General features: G+C 45.8%; 1 protein-coding gene across 1 annotated transcript in view; it reads left to right on the top strand.

Moving 5' to 3' along the window:
• TNFRSF11A (TNF receptor superfamily member 11a) overlaps positions 1-20,100 on the top strand; it is a 281,431-nt gene that overhangs the window by 229,621 nt on the left and 31,710 nt on the right. Inside the window, exons 8-9 of the mRNA XM_069613673.1 lie at positions 6,361-6,407; positions 15,336-16,176. Coding sequence (XP_069469774.1) covers positions 6,361-6,407; positions 15,336-16,176 — 888 coding nt within the window. The remainder of the gene's footprint in view (positions 1-6,360; positions 6,408-15,335; positions 16,177-20,100) is intronic.

Here is a 20,100-nt window from a genome sequence, read left to right on the forward strand (position 1 = left end):
AGGTTTACCATGTTTGCTGTTGGCACCAATACATTAATCCATCCTTTGTTGCTGACCTTTTACCTTTTTGTAGCTCCAATGGGCACACAACCAGAGACAGGCAAGCGGCCCCATGTGCACTTCTCACTAGTGCCAACCTGATTAGACCTCTCACCACACCTGCTCTGCATCTGGTAGCCCCTCACTCTGAGGTCCCTCTGCACCATCCTCAACGTAGGAGAGAGCCTCACACACGACTCCTGCCGGCCTCGTCAACACTGATCCATAGGCACCGTTCCTTGGAGACATTCTGGTCCACATCCATGCTCGCCTCCCCAAGCCCTGCCTCTCCCCTGCGCCTCTCCAACTCTCAGAGTAACCGGCCCAGCGTCCACTCCAAGCACGCTCTGCTCCCAGTCACAGGCCTCCAGTGATGTGCGGCTGCACCGTTGTGCATGCTTATGTCCACCCCTCGCACCTCCATGCCCTTCGCAGTATTCACCAACGTGGGCTGCCACTCCTTCAGCACTCTGAGCCGTCAGCAAAAAATTGCGGCAACTACCACAGGGCAGTCACATCTCCCATAGCTTTGCTGCAGTGCACCCCGGGGCACCAAAGGGAAGTAGAAGTAAATACCTTCTTCCCCGCACGTTCCGATGGAGGTTCCAGGCAAATATGCCAAAAAAAGTCAGGATAGTGATGATTATTTTGGGGCATCGAGATGGAGCACTGCAAGTTTACATCTGCTTCTAGTGGATCCCAGCCAGAGCTGAATGGACTTCCTGCACAGTTCCTTGGAGCTGTGATTTATAACTCATTTGTCAGATATGGGCTGCCAGTGGGCAGCAATTAATGGAAAATGGGTCACGGGCAGGTTCGCCTTCAGTAACCCTTTCATCTGCAAAGCCCCAACTCTTCATGCAATGAACTCACCAATTATCCAAAACAAGTTACTCCCTTAAGCCACTCACTCTGCCAGTGATGCATATACTCACTTGCTCTGTTGCACGGCCAACTCACAACTCCCACTGCCCAGTCCCTGCTACACTCCTAACTGTGCTCTAAACTCAAACCTTACACTCTCCAGTTCCTCCTGCTGTCTACAGTCCTTCGTTCTTTCTTTCTTTTTCTATATCTCTCAATATTTCGCCCAGTATATCTCGATCTTCCCCATCCTTTCTACAAATCTGCAGCTCACTCCCTCTTTCCCACCCACCAATCCCCCTCCGCTTCCTCGCCGACTGCTCCCTCTCTGCTTTTGGGCCCCAACTCCCTCTCTGGCCCCACCGCTCCCTCCCAGGCCCCACCGCTCCCTCTCAGGCCCTACAGCTCACTCTCTGCTGTTTTCTAGCCCACTGCTCCCTCTCTGCTCTCTGGCCCACCTCTCCCCTTATGGCCACCACTCGACCTCTGCTTTCTTGGCCACCGCTTCCCCTCTGGCCCATCACTCCCTTTCTGCTTTCCGGCCTACGCTCACACCTCTGGCCTCCGCTCCATCCCTGCTTTCTTGCCCACCACTATCCCTTTGGCCAACCACTATACCTCTGCTTTCTTGCGCTTCACTTATCATCTGGCCCACTGATCCGCCTGTTTTTCATTTCCCCCCTCATATGGTGACTACTTTTTCATTTTGTAATCCCTCCCTTGGAAAAGTGAACTGTTGACTATTTGAGAGATGTGTTCCCCTCATAGTCGGATCACAGTCTCTCCATTGCGTGGTATTACTACCCTTGGATCCCAATCTATGTCTTGATCAGGAGTGATGAATTGTGCTCTCTCTTTTAAGATGCAATCTTGTTTTTAGTGTTTTGGTACCTAGCTCGCCTCCTACGACTCACATGGTTGCCAAAACCAAGCACGAAGGTGAACTCCTGAAAGTGTAGGATGGTACACCATTGTGATGCAACCATTGCTATTACACGCTATATCACATTCAGGTCGTAGCCTCCTGCTTCCAGGAGTTGCAGTGATAGTTGTCACTAGTACCCAATATAATGACCTCAGAAGGATGAAAGGCTGAGTCTGCCATGCCAGTATTAGAGCTTGCATGATCTATGTTTTAAAATGTACCCACTTACCCAACCACATTGGGTGAAATCCGCTGATACCTCAGAAGGCACCACTTGAACCATACCTCTCGTTCCAAATAGGTTTTCTTTGTGCCAGGGGCTAGCATGCGCATATCCCTATGCGCCTTGCATGTTTAAAAGACGCGGTGACAAGAGAAAGGGCAGTTAATGAAAAGGCTGAACAAGTGCACTCTACCTCAAAATAGGGCGTGTGCCCATGTGTACTGTTTTGCGTCTGGGCTTTGTTCTGAGCAAAGCCTTCCTCAGACACACACACACACGTATATGCTCCACGTGTGCAGATTTAGGATACACACCTGTTCTTGTTCTATTCTTCAGGTATCTGCAGTATTTTATGTATCCCCTAGGTTAGGTTGATTACAGCAATGCAAATGGAGCGAGTCTATGCGAAAGTTGTGCTGGCAGTGTTGCCTGGGATTTGGTAGAGTAGGAATTGGAGACGCCCAAAGGAGATCGTTCGTACAATGCCTTTTCGGCAACAAAAAAAGGGGGTTTGGTGTCACTGCCGGCTGTTCTTTAAAATAGATTTTGACAGTTCAGCTGCCTGTGTGATAGTCACTGGCCTGGCAAAGGTTGCAGACGGATTAGCGATGTACTCTGCATTAAGCTCTATCTTGCGATGTGCCAAGTAGTCCCTCCAACTGGCACTAAAGGCAGCGTTGTCATCCAACGGGGCCACGCTGAAATCATCCATACCCACCACATGGCAGACTAGCTCTGAACGGTGGCAGGGGCATTCTTTTACCAAAATGGAATCGCCCTAAATGGCCTTCAGAACTGGAGAATGCTGAATATGCCCGTACTTGCTGTTTAAGTCAGAGGTACTTACACACTAAGCGTCCCCCACAAAGTCAATGAGCCCATCTGCTCAAGCTGTGGGGTCTACACCACGTGTCTGTCTTCGTGAAGCCCCCCAGTATTCAATACACCACTTCAGCTCAGAGCAGCAAGCCTTTGGGAGAAGGACCACTGATCTGCACCGAAGCCTCTGAGATGCCTCCACCAAGTCCAGGCTGAACAGACCGTGCCTGCTATGCTCTCAATGATGCCTCTTAGCACATGCAAACGCCTATATTGGTGTGTATTAGAAGGCCTGCTGCATCAGTATTTGCACCATGTGCACACAACTCATTGAATCCTGGGGTCAAAGCGCACAAGCCGCAGAACTGTTGAAGCAACTACCAAGTGGTCCCACTGTTGCTCAGGTGCCATGTGGAATGACAGCTGAGCTCTCTCGGTTGAAGCATCATTTTCATTCCCGTTTAGCCAAGCCAAGGAGGGACTGAACTTCCTCCTCCTCTGTCCCTTCGTCTGCCACCAGCAATAGCGTCATGTCAGAGCTACTACAGTGGGGCATTTGTCAATTGACATGAAATTCACTATAGGGTTCTGTAGCGGCCTACTTGGCTGCTGCGGTGTCTGCCCTTTTCCTGCAGGAATTAGCTCGATCAGAGGGGGGACCCACATCACCGAATTATGTCTCCCAACTCATCAGCTTGTGGTAATGCGGTTGGCCTATGTGCGAACTACTTGACACTGTTGGGAGCCCAAAGACGGCAACACAACAGTGGCTGTAACCGGTCACCTGCACCAAATTGAAATCTTTAAAACTGGGTTGGTGCAGTGTTTTGTCAGAAGGCCCTGTCAGGGTCAATCTCTAAGGGCATAAAACCCCAGATGGTCCTTTTGGCATTGCGCCACGAACACTTGAGGACACCCTTTGTTCTTAGAAGTTGGAGAGACACTTGGGTTATTCACAGGCCTACCTGCTCACCTTCATCACACTAAAAAGAGACCAAACCTACTATCAAAATCCTTAGCAGACCTAAATAGTTTCCCCCTCAATGAGTTAAAGGTTTACTCATGGTTTGACACTTGATTTCGCACTCGAGGGGATTTTTATTTTTGAGAGTGTGCAGCAGCGGCATGGAATGTTTTCACCGCCTCTTCTAATCCTCCTGTCAAAAGCGAATGTATTTCCACCAGCTTGTAATTTTGATACTGCTGGAAAGCATTGAATTCGTATGGAACTTGCAGATTTGATCACTTGCTGAAAGCTGGCAGATTCCATTTGAGTCCATATTAAACTCCCGCATTTATGATTATTTGCACTACCAAGTGTAAACAATCCACAGTAACCCGGCTCAACCAGGTTTTCTGTGCATTTTTTAGATTTCATAGTGCAAACTATACACATTGCATGGTGGGGAAAGTTAAGTGCACAAGTGCTTATCTCAAAAGAGTGGGAAGACCCTGGGCCCTGAACGAATACCCATCGATCTCTTTAAAGAAGAACCAACTATATGGGCTCCGGTGCTCCTCCACCTCTTAACGTAGCCATCAAGGAGAATGTGGTGCCCGAATTATGGCGTCAGGCTGAGATTGTCCCTCTCTTCAAGAAGGTAGATAGAGACAACCCAGGGAATTACAAGCCAATTTCACTCCTTGATAGTCCAGGCAAATTCTTTTTTGACAAAGCAATTTTGTGTTACCTCCAAAAATAGGTTGATGACAACAATGTAATTAGTAATCTCCAGGCTGGCTTTCAAGCATGGTGGGCCAACGGTTTGGACTATTCCTCTAGGTAGAGAAGTACACTATCCTAAAAATAAAAATGAAACTTTACGCGGTCATTGCAGATCTATAGACTGCGTTTGACGCATTTCCCTGAAATTAACTTTCAAAGGTCCTGCGAATAGAGCATGTCCCCAGTTATCTGATTTCAGTTATCTACTCTTTATATTCTAAGAACCAGGAAGTTAGGTCTGGCTGGAGGAGTCACTGCTCCCTTTGGAGGTGACCGGGTCGTCAGGCAGGGATACGCGATCGCTCATCTTTTGTTTAGTATTGATATAAATGTGGTAATCGAGAATGTGTTGTGTTACACTGCTCAGATCCCCCGAAGGTGGGAGCAGATGTCTTCACCCACCTTATTTTATGCCGACGATGCTGTACTTCTCTCCACCACCCCAAGGGGCCTGTGTAGCACTCTTGGGTGATTTGTGCTTAGGTGTAATGAATTGGGACTCACCCTTAATGCTAGTAAGACGAAGATTTTGGCCTTCCACTCGGGGTGTTTAAAAAGAAGGGAACTGCAAATTTGGGTAGGTGATTCCAGGTTGGAGCAAGTAGACATGCACGATTATCTGGGCATACATCTAACTGAAACTGGAGTTTGGAATTCCCAGCTGGACAAATCTCATACCAATTTAGTTAAATACAGCAATGGCATCAGAAGCTTCTTTGCGAAACACGGTAAAGGAGCAGTATCCCCAGCTCTCGATTTATACAAATTACAAGTGAGAGCCGGGGAGCTCTTTATGGTGCGGACATCGTGGGATACATGAATACAAAAATGCTTCGAATTGCTGAAAATACGTTTCTAAAAGGATTACTATCACTCCCATTGGGTACCCCTAATTCCCTGATAGGGCTCGAGGCCGATATGTCCCCTAAAGGAGCAGAGGTTGGCTTGAGACCTGTTGTGTACTGGGCTAGGCTCTGGGGATCCCCTGTTTTGGGAAAATATAGGAACGCAATGGCACATATTCTGGCATCAGAAGGGGGCGGGGGGGTATCTATCTTGTGTGGTACATGTTAAGAATGCACTTGCAGACCTTGGACTACCCAACCTTTGGCTCAGACCATCCAACATTAATAAAACAACACCCATGCTGATAGAAAGTGCTGCTATAAAGCTGACTAGCGAGAAAATGGAGGAGGAGTGTATGGGGTTACATTCAGGCTTAGGGTATTAGGCACATACGCCTGATGTTTTACTCTGAAGGCTATTTAAATAGGATCTCACCTCTGTATGCTCGTACTTTGTATGTGGATTTCAGGTTAGGTACTCTTAGGGTTGCCTAAGATGTGGGATTCTACTAACACCTGCCCATTATGTGGCTGGCACAACGAATCTGTGATCCACTTTCTGTTCATTTGTGATGTGTTGATCGCCCTTAGAAGAGTTTACCTAAACACTTAGTTTCAGGCTCGAAATATACAATGTATTGCGGATTGCATGAAGTTGTGTAGCTCTACTGACAAAAGCGCTGTGCCTTCCTGGGTGGAACAATATATTCACAGAGCATTGTTGAAGCGCAGCACATTAAAGGATCTTAATCTTAACCTTATGTGTAGAGCATACTACTATGGATAGAGTTTTTTATGTTTTTATTTGTGTTTTCAGGTATTTTAAATGTCTCAATGCATTTATGCTTTCTTTGTTGTCTGTTGTCTACTGCTCAAAGAATGGCTGATAATCATTATGTTTGCTGTTTGTTTACCTCAGTTAAGCTGCAGCGTTGGGGTCAAGAATTCTGCATCCGAGGAGACAAGGTACAGAACAAAACTCACCCACAGACCAGATGTTCCTCCACAGCTACAGTGTTTGTGGCATCGCCATTTCCCTCCCCGCCCTGCCCCTCCACCCCCCACTCTGGTGCACCTTGCACTGAATATTTGTGAAGAGGGTGCCTGAGCAAGAGTAAAGTAGTCGTTTTTCTTTTAAGGGGACCAGTGTTGTTTTGAAGCTTTTGCCAATGGAAAATAATAATACCAGGTTTTCATAGAGCACTTCCATGCTAATTCACCCCTGCTTTTAAGCAATGTAATAGTACCTATTATTATTTGGCAATTTAATGGTACTCAATTTATCGACCCTTCAGAAGGACAAAATGCAAAATCGGCCCTCCTGGGATTCAATCTATGGAGGTTCAGGCTGCCCAATGTCCGGGATGAACACTTAACTCATGAGCTATTCCCCCGGATATGTAGGGTTATGTCTTTGAGAGAAACATGAGTGCGTGCGAAGAGAAATACTGCATTTCATTTTCTTCAGGGCCTGCAGTCTTTTTCCTCTGCCTTAAAGCGATTGCCATGCACTACCTGTCTGGGTTCAAGATATGCCTGTCATGCATGATTTAGGGTTCTGATTGTGACCTTCCGTGGATGTACCTTGGATGCTTGTGTCAAAGTTTGGGTCCAAGTCACCACATTCCCTTCAGCAGCATCACCGTTGAGGCTTGTGCTCCCACAGAGTTTTGTGTATTTGTTGACAAGAAAGATGAGTTCAGTAAGCACTTTTGAGCCAATCACCTGGCCATAGTGATCTGCTCCTCTTTCTGGACACGAAGGGTCTCTCAGAGTGTTCGGATTTCCACTTTCTTGGAGGTGACACCCAGGTGCCATCTCAACCTTACACAAGGAATAGCCCAGAGGTGCCCGCCTGTCAAGACACAATGTCCTGAGTTGAAATGGCAGAGCCTACACTGAAGTGCTTGGATTCAGCCATTAACGCGACCATAGTATAAAAATACTCAAGAGTTAGTGGGGGTTATTTCTGTTCTCTCCCCATTGCTTTGCTTAAGTTTGGTCATTTGCCATCACGGCTCCGAAGTAGTGGGCCAGAGCGGCTCCTCTCCTGGAGTGAACCGAGGGAAGGTTTAGGCGCATCTGTTAAAAAAGAAAATGTCTTAAGGAGCTTGGAAAGTGTCTATAGTGCGGAGTGCCAGGTCAGTCTCCGTGGGCTACGAGGCAGACTTGCATGATAGACACTCATTAGGCATACTTTAGATGGGTTGCCTGTGATGATACTGGATGAGATACTGGTTGATGGTCTTGTTATCCTCAGTAGCCCAGAGGTTAGGCCAGTTATATCCTGGGTCTTTTCTGTGTCAGTTGTGAGTGGTCACTAGACAAGTAGCAGGACTTTCATTACTCTAAGACTCCCCACTCCATCTAGTTTAAATCTTTATTGCTGATTTCAGAGTGGACAGTGATGTCCCACTATCGCATCTTACTTATATCGCAGATGAAGGAGATGTCTTTTCCTGAAGCTATCCCATCTTAAGAAATAGGACGCACAGGGTAAAGTCACCAATAGGGAAAAGCCTCTTAGCATAATAAAATCCCATAGAAGGCCTTCAGTCAAGTAGAAACTCTGCCCGTAGAGATTGGGCATCCTCCTGGAAAGGGGCAGGATGCCACCGGAGGATGGCACCCTTCAGCAAACCTGCTGTCACAGGAGATACACGCAAGCACAAGTCTGCAGAGCAAACCTGGAACGGATGCAAAACATGACAGACATCTTGGAAGGTGTAAAGACCTCTTATGCAGAACTCAACCTGAAACGGATCATGAATGACACTTTTGACAACCCTTGAGGCCATGCTGCCATGATTCCATGATGTCAAACTAGTAGAGATGCTTCCGGCTGACCTGAAGGAGCCTCCAAATCCAAACATTAAATGGCACCCTCAAATCACTGATCCCAACAATAGAAGACAGTGGCTCCAACAACACTACACACCTCTCTGGGGTCACTGCTGTGGAAAGACAGCCTTTCCTCCAAAAACATCTGCTTTGTGGATTTACGGGTACATGAGGTAACTGCGAGGTCTATTACTAGGAAGGTAACCCTTGAAAGGAACCTCATACTGCCCATGCAATCGAGAAATGTGAGCATCAAAAATATTGAGAACTGCCATTTATCTGTATAGATGGCAGCTTAATGAAGATCACACCAAAACAGATCAGGAACCACAGCTTTCATTTTCTTCATATGAAACATGGGATTACCGCTGCACTTGGGGGCTGTTTCTGTATCCCTACAATCCCAAACAGCTTGATGTCTGCACTTACCTGCACTTGCCACAAGCTGGCCGCACTTTTTACCTATTGTTTTTATTTAGTTTATTTATTACTGTTGATCCTATGTACTGCACTGCCCCCTCCTCCCTCCCCCTGCACTTTCCCTTTCCCTCCTCCATTGCACTTGCACGATCTCAATGTCACCTGGCCTAGGAGGATCCTTGTCTCTGTCTTCCCTCTGTTCCCCTCCCTTGCCTCGTCGCGCCTTGAAACACTTGTGTATAGGCGCGTTATAAATACCATATCTTATCATATCATTATCCATCTTTTGGTAGGGGAAGGCTGAGTGCCACAGAATTACGAATTCATCAATCAAAAACCGCAAAATAAAGCGAGGATCCGACTTCGCAGGCAAATCACGGCCAGGAAGAAAACTGTGTGGAAACGTAGACCTCATCACCTGCAGAATGTGGAGCAACACTTCTTCATCCATCAGTGCTCACCCACATCCTGAAGTGCTTGCAAATGCTCAGCAACCAAAGTACATGTCTGTTGCAATGCATTTAAAAAAGTGAATCGAAGCATGAACTTTACAACGAGGGGAGAACACCTTTGGGTGCAACTGCAAATGTGTGCCATAGAACAAACGAAGGGACACCCGCGTCACAGAGCGGACAGACATATTATGAGAAGTTTCTACATTTCAGATACGTGTCGTCCAGTTTGTTGCAGCTGCATTAACAGCGCAATGCAAATATTGCTCCAGACTCTGGTTCATCTTCCCCGTTTATGGGGAGAGGAGAGGGCCTGTTCCACACGTAACCTCTTAACACAATCAATTTCCTTGCGAGTGCATGGAGAGAATGTATCGCAAGCACAACAAGTGAGGCAACACAGCCTCTGTAGCCGGCTTCACGTCCCTTCTTATAAAGAATATCCACTGTCACCTTATTGACACCCTCCAGGGGCCTGTCTCCCCAAAATCCGTAATACGTTCTCAGGTTATTGGTAAGAAATCTTACTCTGGGAGCAAAGAGGGCAACAAATAATTTCCTTACAAACATCATTCTTTACATACTGTTCCTCCACAAATGCTGAGGACCACGCTCAAGGATTCACCCTCAACACCTCTGTTACATCAGCAAGAATCCCAGTTCCTGATCCAGGGCAAATTTAGTTACAGCTGCCAACCTCAGCCAAGATCTGCAGGCTTCTTCCAGAAAAAGCATCAACCTTCAAACTACATGAACCCGGAATACAGACAACGAGAGACGTGTGTTGAGCAAAAACATATACCTGTTGACTATTTCGACACAACACCTCCTGAGGAACGGAACCTGGGCTAAGCAAGCTTCCTTCACTAACAATATTTCTTGTTGTATCATAGAAAGAGCATGGGACAGATAAAACAGGATATTAGTTATGTCTAGCGGGAGGGCAGTGGTCGACTACACCCTGAGCTAGAGACAGGATTAGGCGGTCAAGGAAATACACTACACAAGTATTTATTACACTTTTATCACCATGGACCCATATCTTACCTGTCTGTCTTGAAGCTATGGGGTCCTGAAGTCTGAGGGCCATTCAGGGAATGCACTGTGGTGGGATAGAGGGATGGTGCAGGGAAGCAGGATGGTTAGGCAAGGTGTAGGAAAATGGCCCCTACTCCCCTAGAAGCAAATACATTCCACATTAGCACACTACTTCAAGGCAGTGGATGTACACAGGACAGCACTCCAATAAAACACAAAATACTTTGTTCTGGTGTACTTCTCCTTTAGTTATATTGTTTTGGTGCATAATCTGCAAGTTTGCCCTAGATGGAATTTGGGCAAAGCCTCTTCAGTGCAGCAGGTTTTTAAAAAATGTTTTTTTATATAAAAAAGGTATAAAGCACAAACAAATGTGCACATTATTTCTTATTCAACTGTATCTAACCCAACTATCCTAATAAATATTTACATGAGCTAATCCTATCCAAGCAGCTGCATTTGAAAAATATGTTTATATAAAGTAAACACTTTAGATTACAAAAGGGAGTTTTTAAAAAATGTGTCCTTACTGTATGTCAGCCTAGCCAAGGCTGTCTGTTGTCCTGTCCCAGGTGTTCCTTTAGCTTGACTCGGAGCAGTGTAGGGGCCAGAAAGGAACACTGTGAGAAGGCTGTGACAGTGCTGCTGCTGATTGGCATTGGGGGCCAGCAGAACTTCCTTCAGATCCCACACGGCGTATGCTAGCTGCAGTCTGAGCTATGAAGCAGTGGGAGGTGGCAGCAGGAGGTTCATGAGGCCCGAGCCGCGTGAGCAGAATGCCATGGTTGAAGATCCAGTCCTGGGCAGGATGTGCAGGGTGGTCCTGGAGAAAGCCCAGCTGCAGCCACGTATGCAGGGTGGCCTCGGTGAAGATGAAGTCCTGGGACACTTGTGCAAGGCTGCACGTGTGAAAAGCTGCAGCGGGTGAGGAGGAAGACCCAGGCCGCATATGTCAGCCCAGCAGCGGCCCGAGTGAAGCACTGGGGCAGGGCGGATATGGCAAACAGAAGGGCACCACGGCAGAGAGGTAAGCAGCTTCCTGCAGGCTTCAGGGATCGCTGTGTCGTGCCAGTCCTACGCCACAGGATCAGGCACACGCCCTCACTGGGGACCTCTGCGGCACCAGAGCACAGCACCAGCACAATGGCGCTCCCGGGCAGAATGTCAGGGACAACTGCTTGAAAGGTGTTCCTATCAGGAGCACTCAAAGTCTTCAGTTGTTTCTATTTGAAAGGGTCACGAGCGGGTCATGCACTGCCAGAGGCAAACCAATATGTTCAGCCCAGTGGTCCTGAGCTGTGCTATTCTCTTGATTATATTTCCTTGATTATTCAACATCCCAAATCCACCTGGGACTTCAGCATCTGCGGAACATCAAAGTGCTCGCTCAAGGTCTGGCCCATCCAACATCTGCAGGGCCCAGTGTCCAACAAGGTCTTCCTGCCTCACATAGTTACGGGTGACTTAATGTTTCAAGGGCTTACAGAAGTACTGGACACTGCTTTGCTAAAAGTCCCTTAGCGCCACAACAAAAGCCTAAATAAGCCAACACAAGCCTAAACCAAGGCATTTTCATCATCCCCTTTCATCCTTAAACAGACAGACCTAATTTGCACAGTTTTGTCCCCTTCACATAAACATCAGGTGTGGAGGATTTGTGGGCAGGGTCCCCAAAATAGTCAGCCTCACAGTGCCTCAATTCTTTACACCCCGAGTAGTGCACGGCAGGCCGCCAGGACCGTTGGCGGGGTCTTGCAACAAGCTCAGAATGATGTTCAAGCACAGCATTCCATTGGTATTTTTCACACACTCTTCTTATGAGCTTAACAGTCCAGTGATAGAACATGGTCTGGTTGCCCTGTCGGAGATCAGCCTGGGAACAAGGCTTTCGGGCAATGGGCCTGAGCACCAATCAGGACCTCTCTCTTTCCAGTCCTAATTTCCCCAATGACAAATTCAAGAGGATGGCAGCAATGCGTAGCCTTACCTGTGCATTGTGGATTGGGTATTTTCCATAGATTTTCAGGATCCTTACTTTGACATAGATTCTCAGGATTCTTACTAGCATTTCCTGTACGAGAAGCTCACAGGAAGTATGGCTGCTGTGTGCCTGGGATACACTACCGTTGCAATGCGTTCCATATTTGCATTCATTCAGAGGCCCGCGTCTCCAATATTGATCCATCCTAGACAGCTTAGCCCATTTGTTCGCTTTTGAATCAGGAGCAAGGAGTCAGTGAAAATATTTTGAAAAATCAGCTTGGAAAAATCTTTGGTCTCACCCGCGCGTGCAATGCATCAGAGCACTTGTAGACACGTGACTTAACAGGGAATTCACTCCCCTGGAAAGAATGCTGACACAGCATGAGGCGGTGCGCTGTGTTCATAACCAAGGGGCAATCATGAGATGCTGCCAGCTTTTATAAATGCGCTGGAATGCCATTGCAATGCCCAGGCAGCACGAATAAATCAGCTGATTGGAGCATTACCGAGAAATAGCATGACAATAGGCTGTTTCCTGTGTGATTCTCATTTAGATATTTACCCAGCTAAACTTAGCCCGCTTGCTCCTAATGGCTGTGGTAGAATAGGGGTGGCTTTTGCTAGCTCTTTAGAGATGGCGCTCGCTCCACGCCTCAATGTGTGCTATGCGTGCTAACAACAATTGCGGATGTCATTGAGCTGAATCCTGCATTATTACGGTTGCATATTTAGAGGAACCCCCGCCCCATCTGTACACATTATTTGATTAGCCAACTTAAAAAGTTGAATTTGGCCTCCAAAAGTGTGTAGTTTAATCAAATGTAATCTGTGTTAGCTGGGTTGGGTTGTTCCAATTTGCACAGTGCCCCGACTCAACAGGATCCACTCTTGGAAACTAAGTTAGGGTCCAGCTTTGATAGATTTGCAGATGTTACGTATAGGGAACATGAACGGCATAACATCTCTGTGACATTCCCTCCTCCCCCTAAATTGTGCGGTGGACACGAGGCCTCTTTATCTTAGACGACAATCCAATGCAAAGGTCTGTATTGTTTAAAATGAGATCTGTCTCCTTGCGCTTGTCTGGCAAGTTAAGTAATTGCCAATAAAAATGATATTCTGATTGGCAAATGACTATGCAGTAATAGTTCTAAATGATACTTTATGCTTGTCCTTTCTATTTTGTCCTTTTTTTAGAGATTTAAGGAAGATGTTTTTAATCACCATTTTCAGGGCATGGGATGTTCTGTAACATCTTCCATACTGTATCAGTAACAGCGGAGCATTTGACCTTTTATGAATTAATCTGTGCTTGACAAACTGGAACATTGTTCTTAATTATTGCTTTTGCCCTGTCGTGGACCTGAGTAGGATCAATAGAAGAGTGTCACAGAAGTTTGGGGCAAAACATACAAATCCATTCCATATGGTCACACAAGTGGGCCGGTGAAGAAAAATAGAATTCAACTGTAAGGGTCACTTCTCCTTGCAAACAACAAAAACTCTCTGGGAAATAGCAAAGTCTCTTGTTTCTAATTCAGAGTCCAGGAGTCCCTTGCCCAGCATATTTCTAACTATTCACTTGTACACACAATCACTTTGTGTTTGGGCTTGAAGTGCCCCCCCACACTTTTTTTTACTCTTCCATCTGCTGTCTCAGGTCCTCTGCTTCTCTTCCTTAACCTCTGGTGGGACCATCTTCCTGGGTCTCAAGGCCCTACATGTTCCTGCACGCTAGGCCATGCTAATGGCAGAAATCAGGGTAGGATAGCAACGGGATAAACACAAACACGTTCATCTGGTGGCTGGGAAGCGAGGCTACTCTGCAGGTACACTTAGATTGTCCCATTCTTTTCCCTTGTTTGGGGTCGTAGGTCTAATCCGCAACACCCAGTTCTCAACTGCTTGCTCAGTGAGTCACACCAGTCTGATACCTAGGTGCTTCTCTTCAGTATCGTCCTGTATTTCCTCAATACCTCGTCATGTGCTTGTACCCCTAAACCGCCTTACCCTTCTCCTTCCAGGTATTTCATGTGCCTGTTCCTTCTAAACTCGTCCACCCTCCTCTCTGCTGTTTCTCCTCTCTTCCTCCTTCCCCTCCTCTCCACCTATTTTACCTTCAGCCGTATGTGTGTTATCCTCTTGAATGGTCAATATTGTCCTTATGAAGGCCGAATAGTCAATGTGTAAGGGACAGAACACGTTACTGTACCCTAATATGATGCCGAAACACAACATGTTGACATTATAAAGTTCATAATGAACATGAAATTGAATGTTATCATATCAAGGCGTTTGAATATAGAAGTGAGAATGGTTCTGGGAATTTAGTGGAACAGAGTAGATGCTTACAGATAGAGGCAGGATTGTACGTAAACTTCTGTTCCTAGGATTTACATAAATGAGAGGTGATCGCCCAATCATTTGCTTTTGTATCAAGTATACAAAGTTGTTTATATAACATACATTTTGTTTCACATTTACAAACCCCATGCACCTAAATTCATTGTAGATTCAATTTTGACAATGAAGATGCCTTTGAATCTTTGTAATTAATAAAGCGTTTAGTGCCTGTGTATCAAGGGTAAAAGATACCCCAATAGATTAAAGTGGATGTGGTGTATATTCCTATTGTGCCTGTGTATAGATAGAGGTCCCAGTGTGATGGAGCTTTAAACTCGGGAATACACCCAGTTTATTGAGGCATCATTGATTTTGCTGAGTTGCATTCCTATCCATGACTTGAAGGACTAGCTCAAGAACTCATGACAGTTAGGATAGCACAGCAACATCTTAAGGTGGAAGGAGTTAGTACATCTTCCTCAATGTAGTGATTTCTATACTGCTAGTCATTCACTCTCTGCATCTTTGCGAGGCTCCCACCAAGCCTGCTCGCTGGTATGCATGTGCTTGCCATCAGATTAGAGAATAAACTGAATTGGCAAGGTAGAACTAGAGTGCAAGAGGGCAAGACTCCTCACTAGATGAGGTTGTGCATGCAATCACGCTTTCTGGCAGGTCCCTGTTTACTGGTAGGTGGTTTCAGTGCCTGCCCTTAAAGAGAAAGGGTGGGAGGGTAACACTCCCGCAGCCAGAATGGGGAAATATTGCGGCCTTCTCATTTAAGTTGTATTTTAATTGCTTTGTGTTTTCTATTCAGGAGAAGTGTCGCAATACCTTCAATAACCCGCACTTGAACCCAGCTTTTGTCCAGCACTCGGATGGTGTACACCTGCTTACACTGGATGGAAAAAGCTTCTCTGAACAAGACATGGGCTACTCTGAGGGACACATCCTGTGTGGGGACTCGGGCCTGGAGAGCAGCCTCAGCGAGTTGGGAGAAGATGCTCCTCTGTCTTCGGCCACTGATTCTGAAGAGGACCAGCCCCCGAATGGCCCTACTGAAGATGAGTATGTGGATCAAAGCCACCAGAGGGCAATCTGGTATTTAGACACTGTGACACATGTCCAACGTGAGTCCGCACTGCCATTTTCCGAGCCCTTAGAAGTTGGGGAATATGACCACTTCAGCCAGTGCTTCGTGGGCACCGAAAGCGTGTTTTCCTCCAATGACAGCCATGGCTCAGAGCATTCCTGTGGAGACGACTGTGCTCATGCTTTTTCAGTCAACTCAGTGCAAATAGCTTGCCAATGCATGGGCATGCATCACGTGGTACAAGACAAATCTGTAGCTTCCTCCCCCGCAGTTCTGGACGTCTGCCACACCTGCAACGGACTGGTGGGGGACTTTTACATAAGTAGGGTGGGCCATACTGACATTGGAAATAATATAATCAGTGAAAAGGTGGAGAATGGCTATTACCAGGAGCATAACAGTGATTCTGGCTGCTTGGCTGCCGAGCAGAGCACTTCAGCTAATGGCGCTGGAGAGAACCTGTTGCTGGATAGTACTGACACAAGCCATCCGAGCACAAACAGGAGCACCTCCCAAGCAAGCAGCACCTCAAACTGCTCAAGTTCAGTAACCCCAGCGCCCTCTGGTAAGTGGCTAAACTAATAGCAGTGGTAGCTGATGAATTTTTTTAACTGGAGGAGTGTTATTGTATGCACCAAATATGTCGGAGCGACTGAGAGAACTGAGGAAACGAAACCAAACGAGGGGTGTTCGAGGGGCAGAGGGGTTACACCCCCAAGAACATTTTTGAAATAATGAGCTAAAATGGTGCATTTTACAGCACTTTCTGTGAAAAATTGGGTAAAAAGCCACACAGTTTGCAATCAGTTTTGTATGGTAGCACATGAAAAAAACAATAGTACCTGTGCATCAAGGGTAAAAAAACACATGTTTTATTATCTCTCTAGTCTGTCCTACATTTAATAAAGGCCAGTCTGGCCAGGTAATAGCACTTATCAGTTTTGTGCATCAAGGGTAAAGCAAATGATAAGTGAAGTGTTATCACATGGTTAGACTGGCCTATATTCAATGTAGGCCAGTCTACCCATGTCATAACACTTCACTTATCGCGTTCGCTTTAGCCTTGATTCACTCACTTGTACATCAAGGGTAAAGCAAAAAACAATGCCATGCCTCCAGCAGCCCCTAAAACACACGCACACAAACAACACCGGTACATCGGTGCATTCAAACATCATTCATACAACTCCTTGCATGCAAAAAACAAACACACCAACATACATGCATACACACACACACACACATTACATTTAAAAAACCACACTTGCCTGTATCGACCCTCCATACGCATCTGCACAGCCGCGGGAATGACCGGATGACCCTTCTTTCCTGGTCATAGACACGCTGTCTGACAGGAGACCCACAACGTGTACTCTTGACTGACAGTAGAGGGCTGCTCTCCTGTCAGGCAGCATGTTTAAGCTGCTAGCGCAGAATAATGGGGGCCAGTCTTCTGATGCCCCGCCGGTTCCATTGTTCAGCGCTATGTTTGTTGTAGAGTCTTCTGGGATCTGACTACAAAAATAAAATTTGCAGTGAGGCACACGCCCCTGCTAAGAGCCAGACAGCACAGTCACCTGTGAAAATGTAGCACACAGTCTGTGCTCCCTGCCACTCAGGCGAGGTAGCGGGCTGCCACTATGGCAGGGGGGAAAGGTGCATGTGAGTAATGTAAAATGTGTTAATTTCCCTCCCTTAATAATACAACATAAACATTAAAGAATTAAACAGCCTTCAGTGCACTGAACACAACACACTCCTTTAATTTATATCTTCGAGGCATGGGTGAAATACCACAAACCAACTTTGGTAGCGGTAGCGCATTACTTCCTGTTTTCTTGTGGAAGTGATCCAGGCTCTGTGACGTTTTAGGCAGAGCTTTGCAGTTGTTTCTTGTCTTTGCAGGATATGTTAAGCAAATACGTTTTCCTTTCAAAGTGAAGTCTCTATATAGTGCTGACTAAAGGTTTCTCCGAGTGGACAATCAGGAATATATACAAGTATATACATTTTTGTTTAGTCTTTTGGAAAAATGAATAATAAATACTACAGGAAACTTCTCAAACTGAAGGTGCATTTACACGCTTATGTGGCACAGGCGTTTTCTCCTGGTTGCCTTCCTGTTTTTAGAGCCTCGGTTAAATTTAGAATGATTAGACCACACGCACAATGTAAAAAAGAAAAACACAGAAATGCAATGTGATGTTCAGCCTGAGGTTTTCCCTTGGTTTTGACATGCAATGCAGTGGGCAGAGAACCCACTGCATTTTCTTTTTTCCTTGGAAATACTAACTCTTTCTTTGCTCACGTACAGATGACTAGTCCCACGGTTTGAAGTTCTGGCTATAGAGAGCTTTAGCTGTCTCAGAGAGCTGCTTGTAGGGGAAAATGATCATGCGGGGGCCAGACCACCCCATTTCTTATGTTATCTTGTTTTCTCTGTTCCCATTGAGTCTGCTGTTTCACTTTCTTTGAAGTGGTTCTCTTGGTAATCACCATGAAGAGTTAACTAAGTTCACAAATCTACTTGCACAATTTGTACAAATCTTTATACTTCTGATAACAAGAAATCAGATAAAAATAGGAATGGGTTTTGGCCACATTTATTTATCCCCACCGTTCGATGACACGGAACGCACAGGTATTCAGTAGCATAGCTAATGCCTCTGAGCGAGAAGCGCGACAATAGGGACAGCAACACCAACCAACGCTTCTTCTCCGCAGGCTCCAAGCTTTCATGGCTTATTTGGATAGAACATATTCATACTGAAAAAGCCCATTTGCAACCATCAGTGTTTTGTAGAGCGTAGAGTTTCCTGGGTAGAATTATCAGATTAATGGTATGGTGAAGTAAGCAGACTTATATTATGCCCTTCTGCCAATAATGTTGGCCTCGTTGCAGTTGACTCTGTAAGAAAAGTGGTTTGGAGGCTGTTAGTTGAATAGTGAGACGGCAGATGTGGAACACCTGTAGTGTTGAGCGGAGGTGAGAAGTAGCTGCTACCTGAGTGCCGATGTGAAAGACTGTTCTTTGGTGCAGGTTTAAACAGGGGCAGTTTAGGCATATGGGTGGCACTGTTAATGGGAAGTAGCGACTGAGAAAATGGATGAGTGGCTATTGGAAAAAATATATATGTATGGGTCTTTCTGGTACGGCAGACCCCTTGGGTATTCTTACTGGGGTGAAATATAAAGGTTGCAAGATGTAGAGGTGAAAAAACAGTATTGGGATAAGAATGGTGGAAAGGGAAGGGAGTAGAATTTGTTAGTACCAAGTTTTGGGTGTAGACGTCCATGGTGAGATTCAGGAGGAGTAGAGGAATAAGACGCAGTAGGTCACGGCAGGAAGAGAGTTTGGGGAGCGGCACTTGACATAGTGGAGAAGATTATAATTGGTCCTGTTCAAGGACAAAAGGGTCTTTTAGAGTGATGTCATTATTTTATCCAAGATTATCACCTATTCTCAATAGAGGTTAGGCGATTGGTGTGGGTGATCTTCACTAAAGAGGGTGAGCAATTTATTTACTTATTCTACGGCCTGAACCCAGGGTGGGTGAGCTGAAACCAACATCCCAGGGGTGTATTGGATTGCCTAGCTCTTGCTTCACTGTTGTTTCATCCGCGGTGATTAGTTGAGGTGCCATGTCTCGAGCTGTTTTCTGCATGTCCACTGGTTAACTTCCAGGCAAGGAAGAGTAGATAAAGTATTTCAGGGTTTCATGGACCGTTCCATGCTGTTTCATCCGGAGTGGTTAGTTGAAGAGCCAGGTCTTGAGCTGTTTTCTGAAAGCTGGGTGTTTCACTTTGACGTGAAGATATGTAAGTAGGTTGTTTCAGAGTTTTGTTGCCAGTACGGAGAAAGAACGGTTCTGGAGGGAGTATAGTGATGGAATTTACTGATGATGTTATCCTACTGAAAAGGGAAAGCTGTATCCCAGGATATCTGGTCGATAATCTAGAGCTTCAGAGACCAAAGGGCATAGGTCTGTTTGGATCTTCAGAGCAATTGACAGTAACTGCACGTCTGCAAAAATGAAATGGCAGTGGTACTATATGAGAGAAAAGTACCCTTTGCTTGGCTTTCTTGCCCAAGATATGTTGTAAATGTATTTCCAATTCCATTTCCAGGAAAAGTACTTTTTGTAAGTAATCTATGGTATCTTCAACAGGGATTGCTAAGATCCAAAACACCTTCTGCACAATATCTTTTTGTGGTCTTTAGCTACAGTCCCAGTTACCAGGATCTGCATTGCCAATGTGCTTTTTAATCTGCAATCTTCAGTGTAATGATGCAGAGTTCATTCTGCAATGTGTGTTTTGTCCTTCCCTGTTGCTTTCTCAAAGCTGTAGGCCATGCATGATAGTACAGAGAAAATGCTCTTTGCTCTCATTACTGTTCCATGTGTTCATGGGTTTTCCTGCTTTGTCGAAAATGTATTTCAGTATCGGATGACAAATGTCCCTTATTGGGACACAAATAACATCTCAA

Source organism: Ambystoma mexicanum, chromosome 5p (assembly GCF_040938575.1).
Source record: "Ambystoma mexicanum isolate Mex_15411 chromosome 5p, UKY_AmexF1_1, whole genome shotgun sequence".
NCBI classification, from domain to species: Eukaryota; Metazoa; Chordata; class Amphibia; order Caudata; family Ambystomatidae; genus Ambystoma; species Ambystoma mexicanum.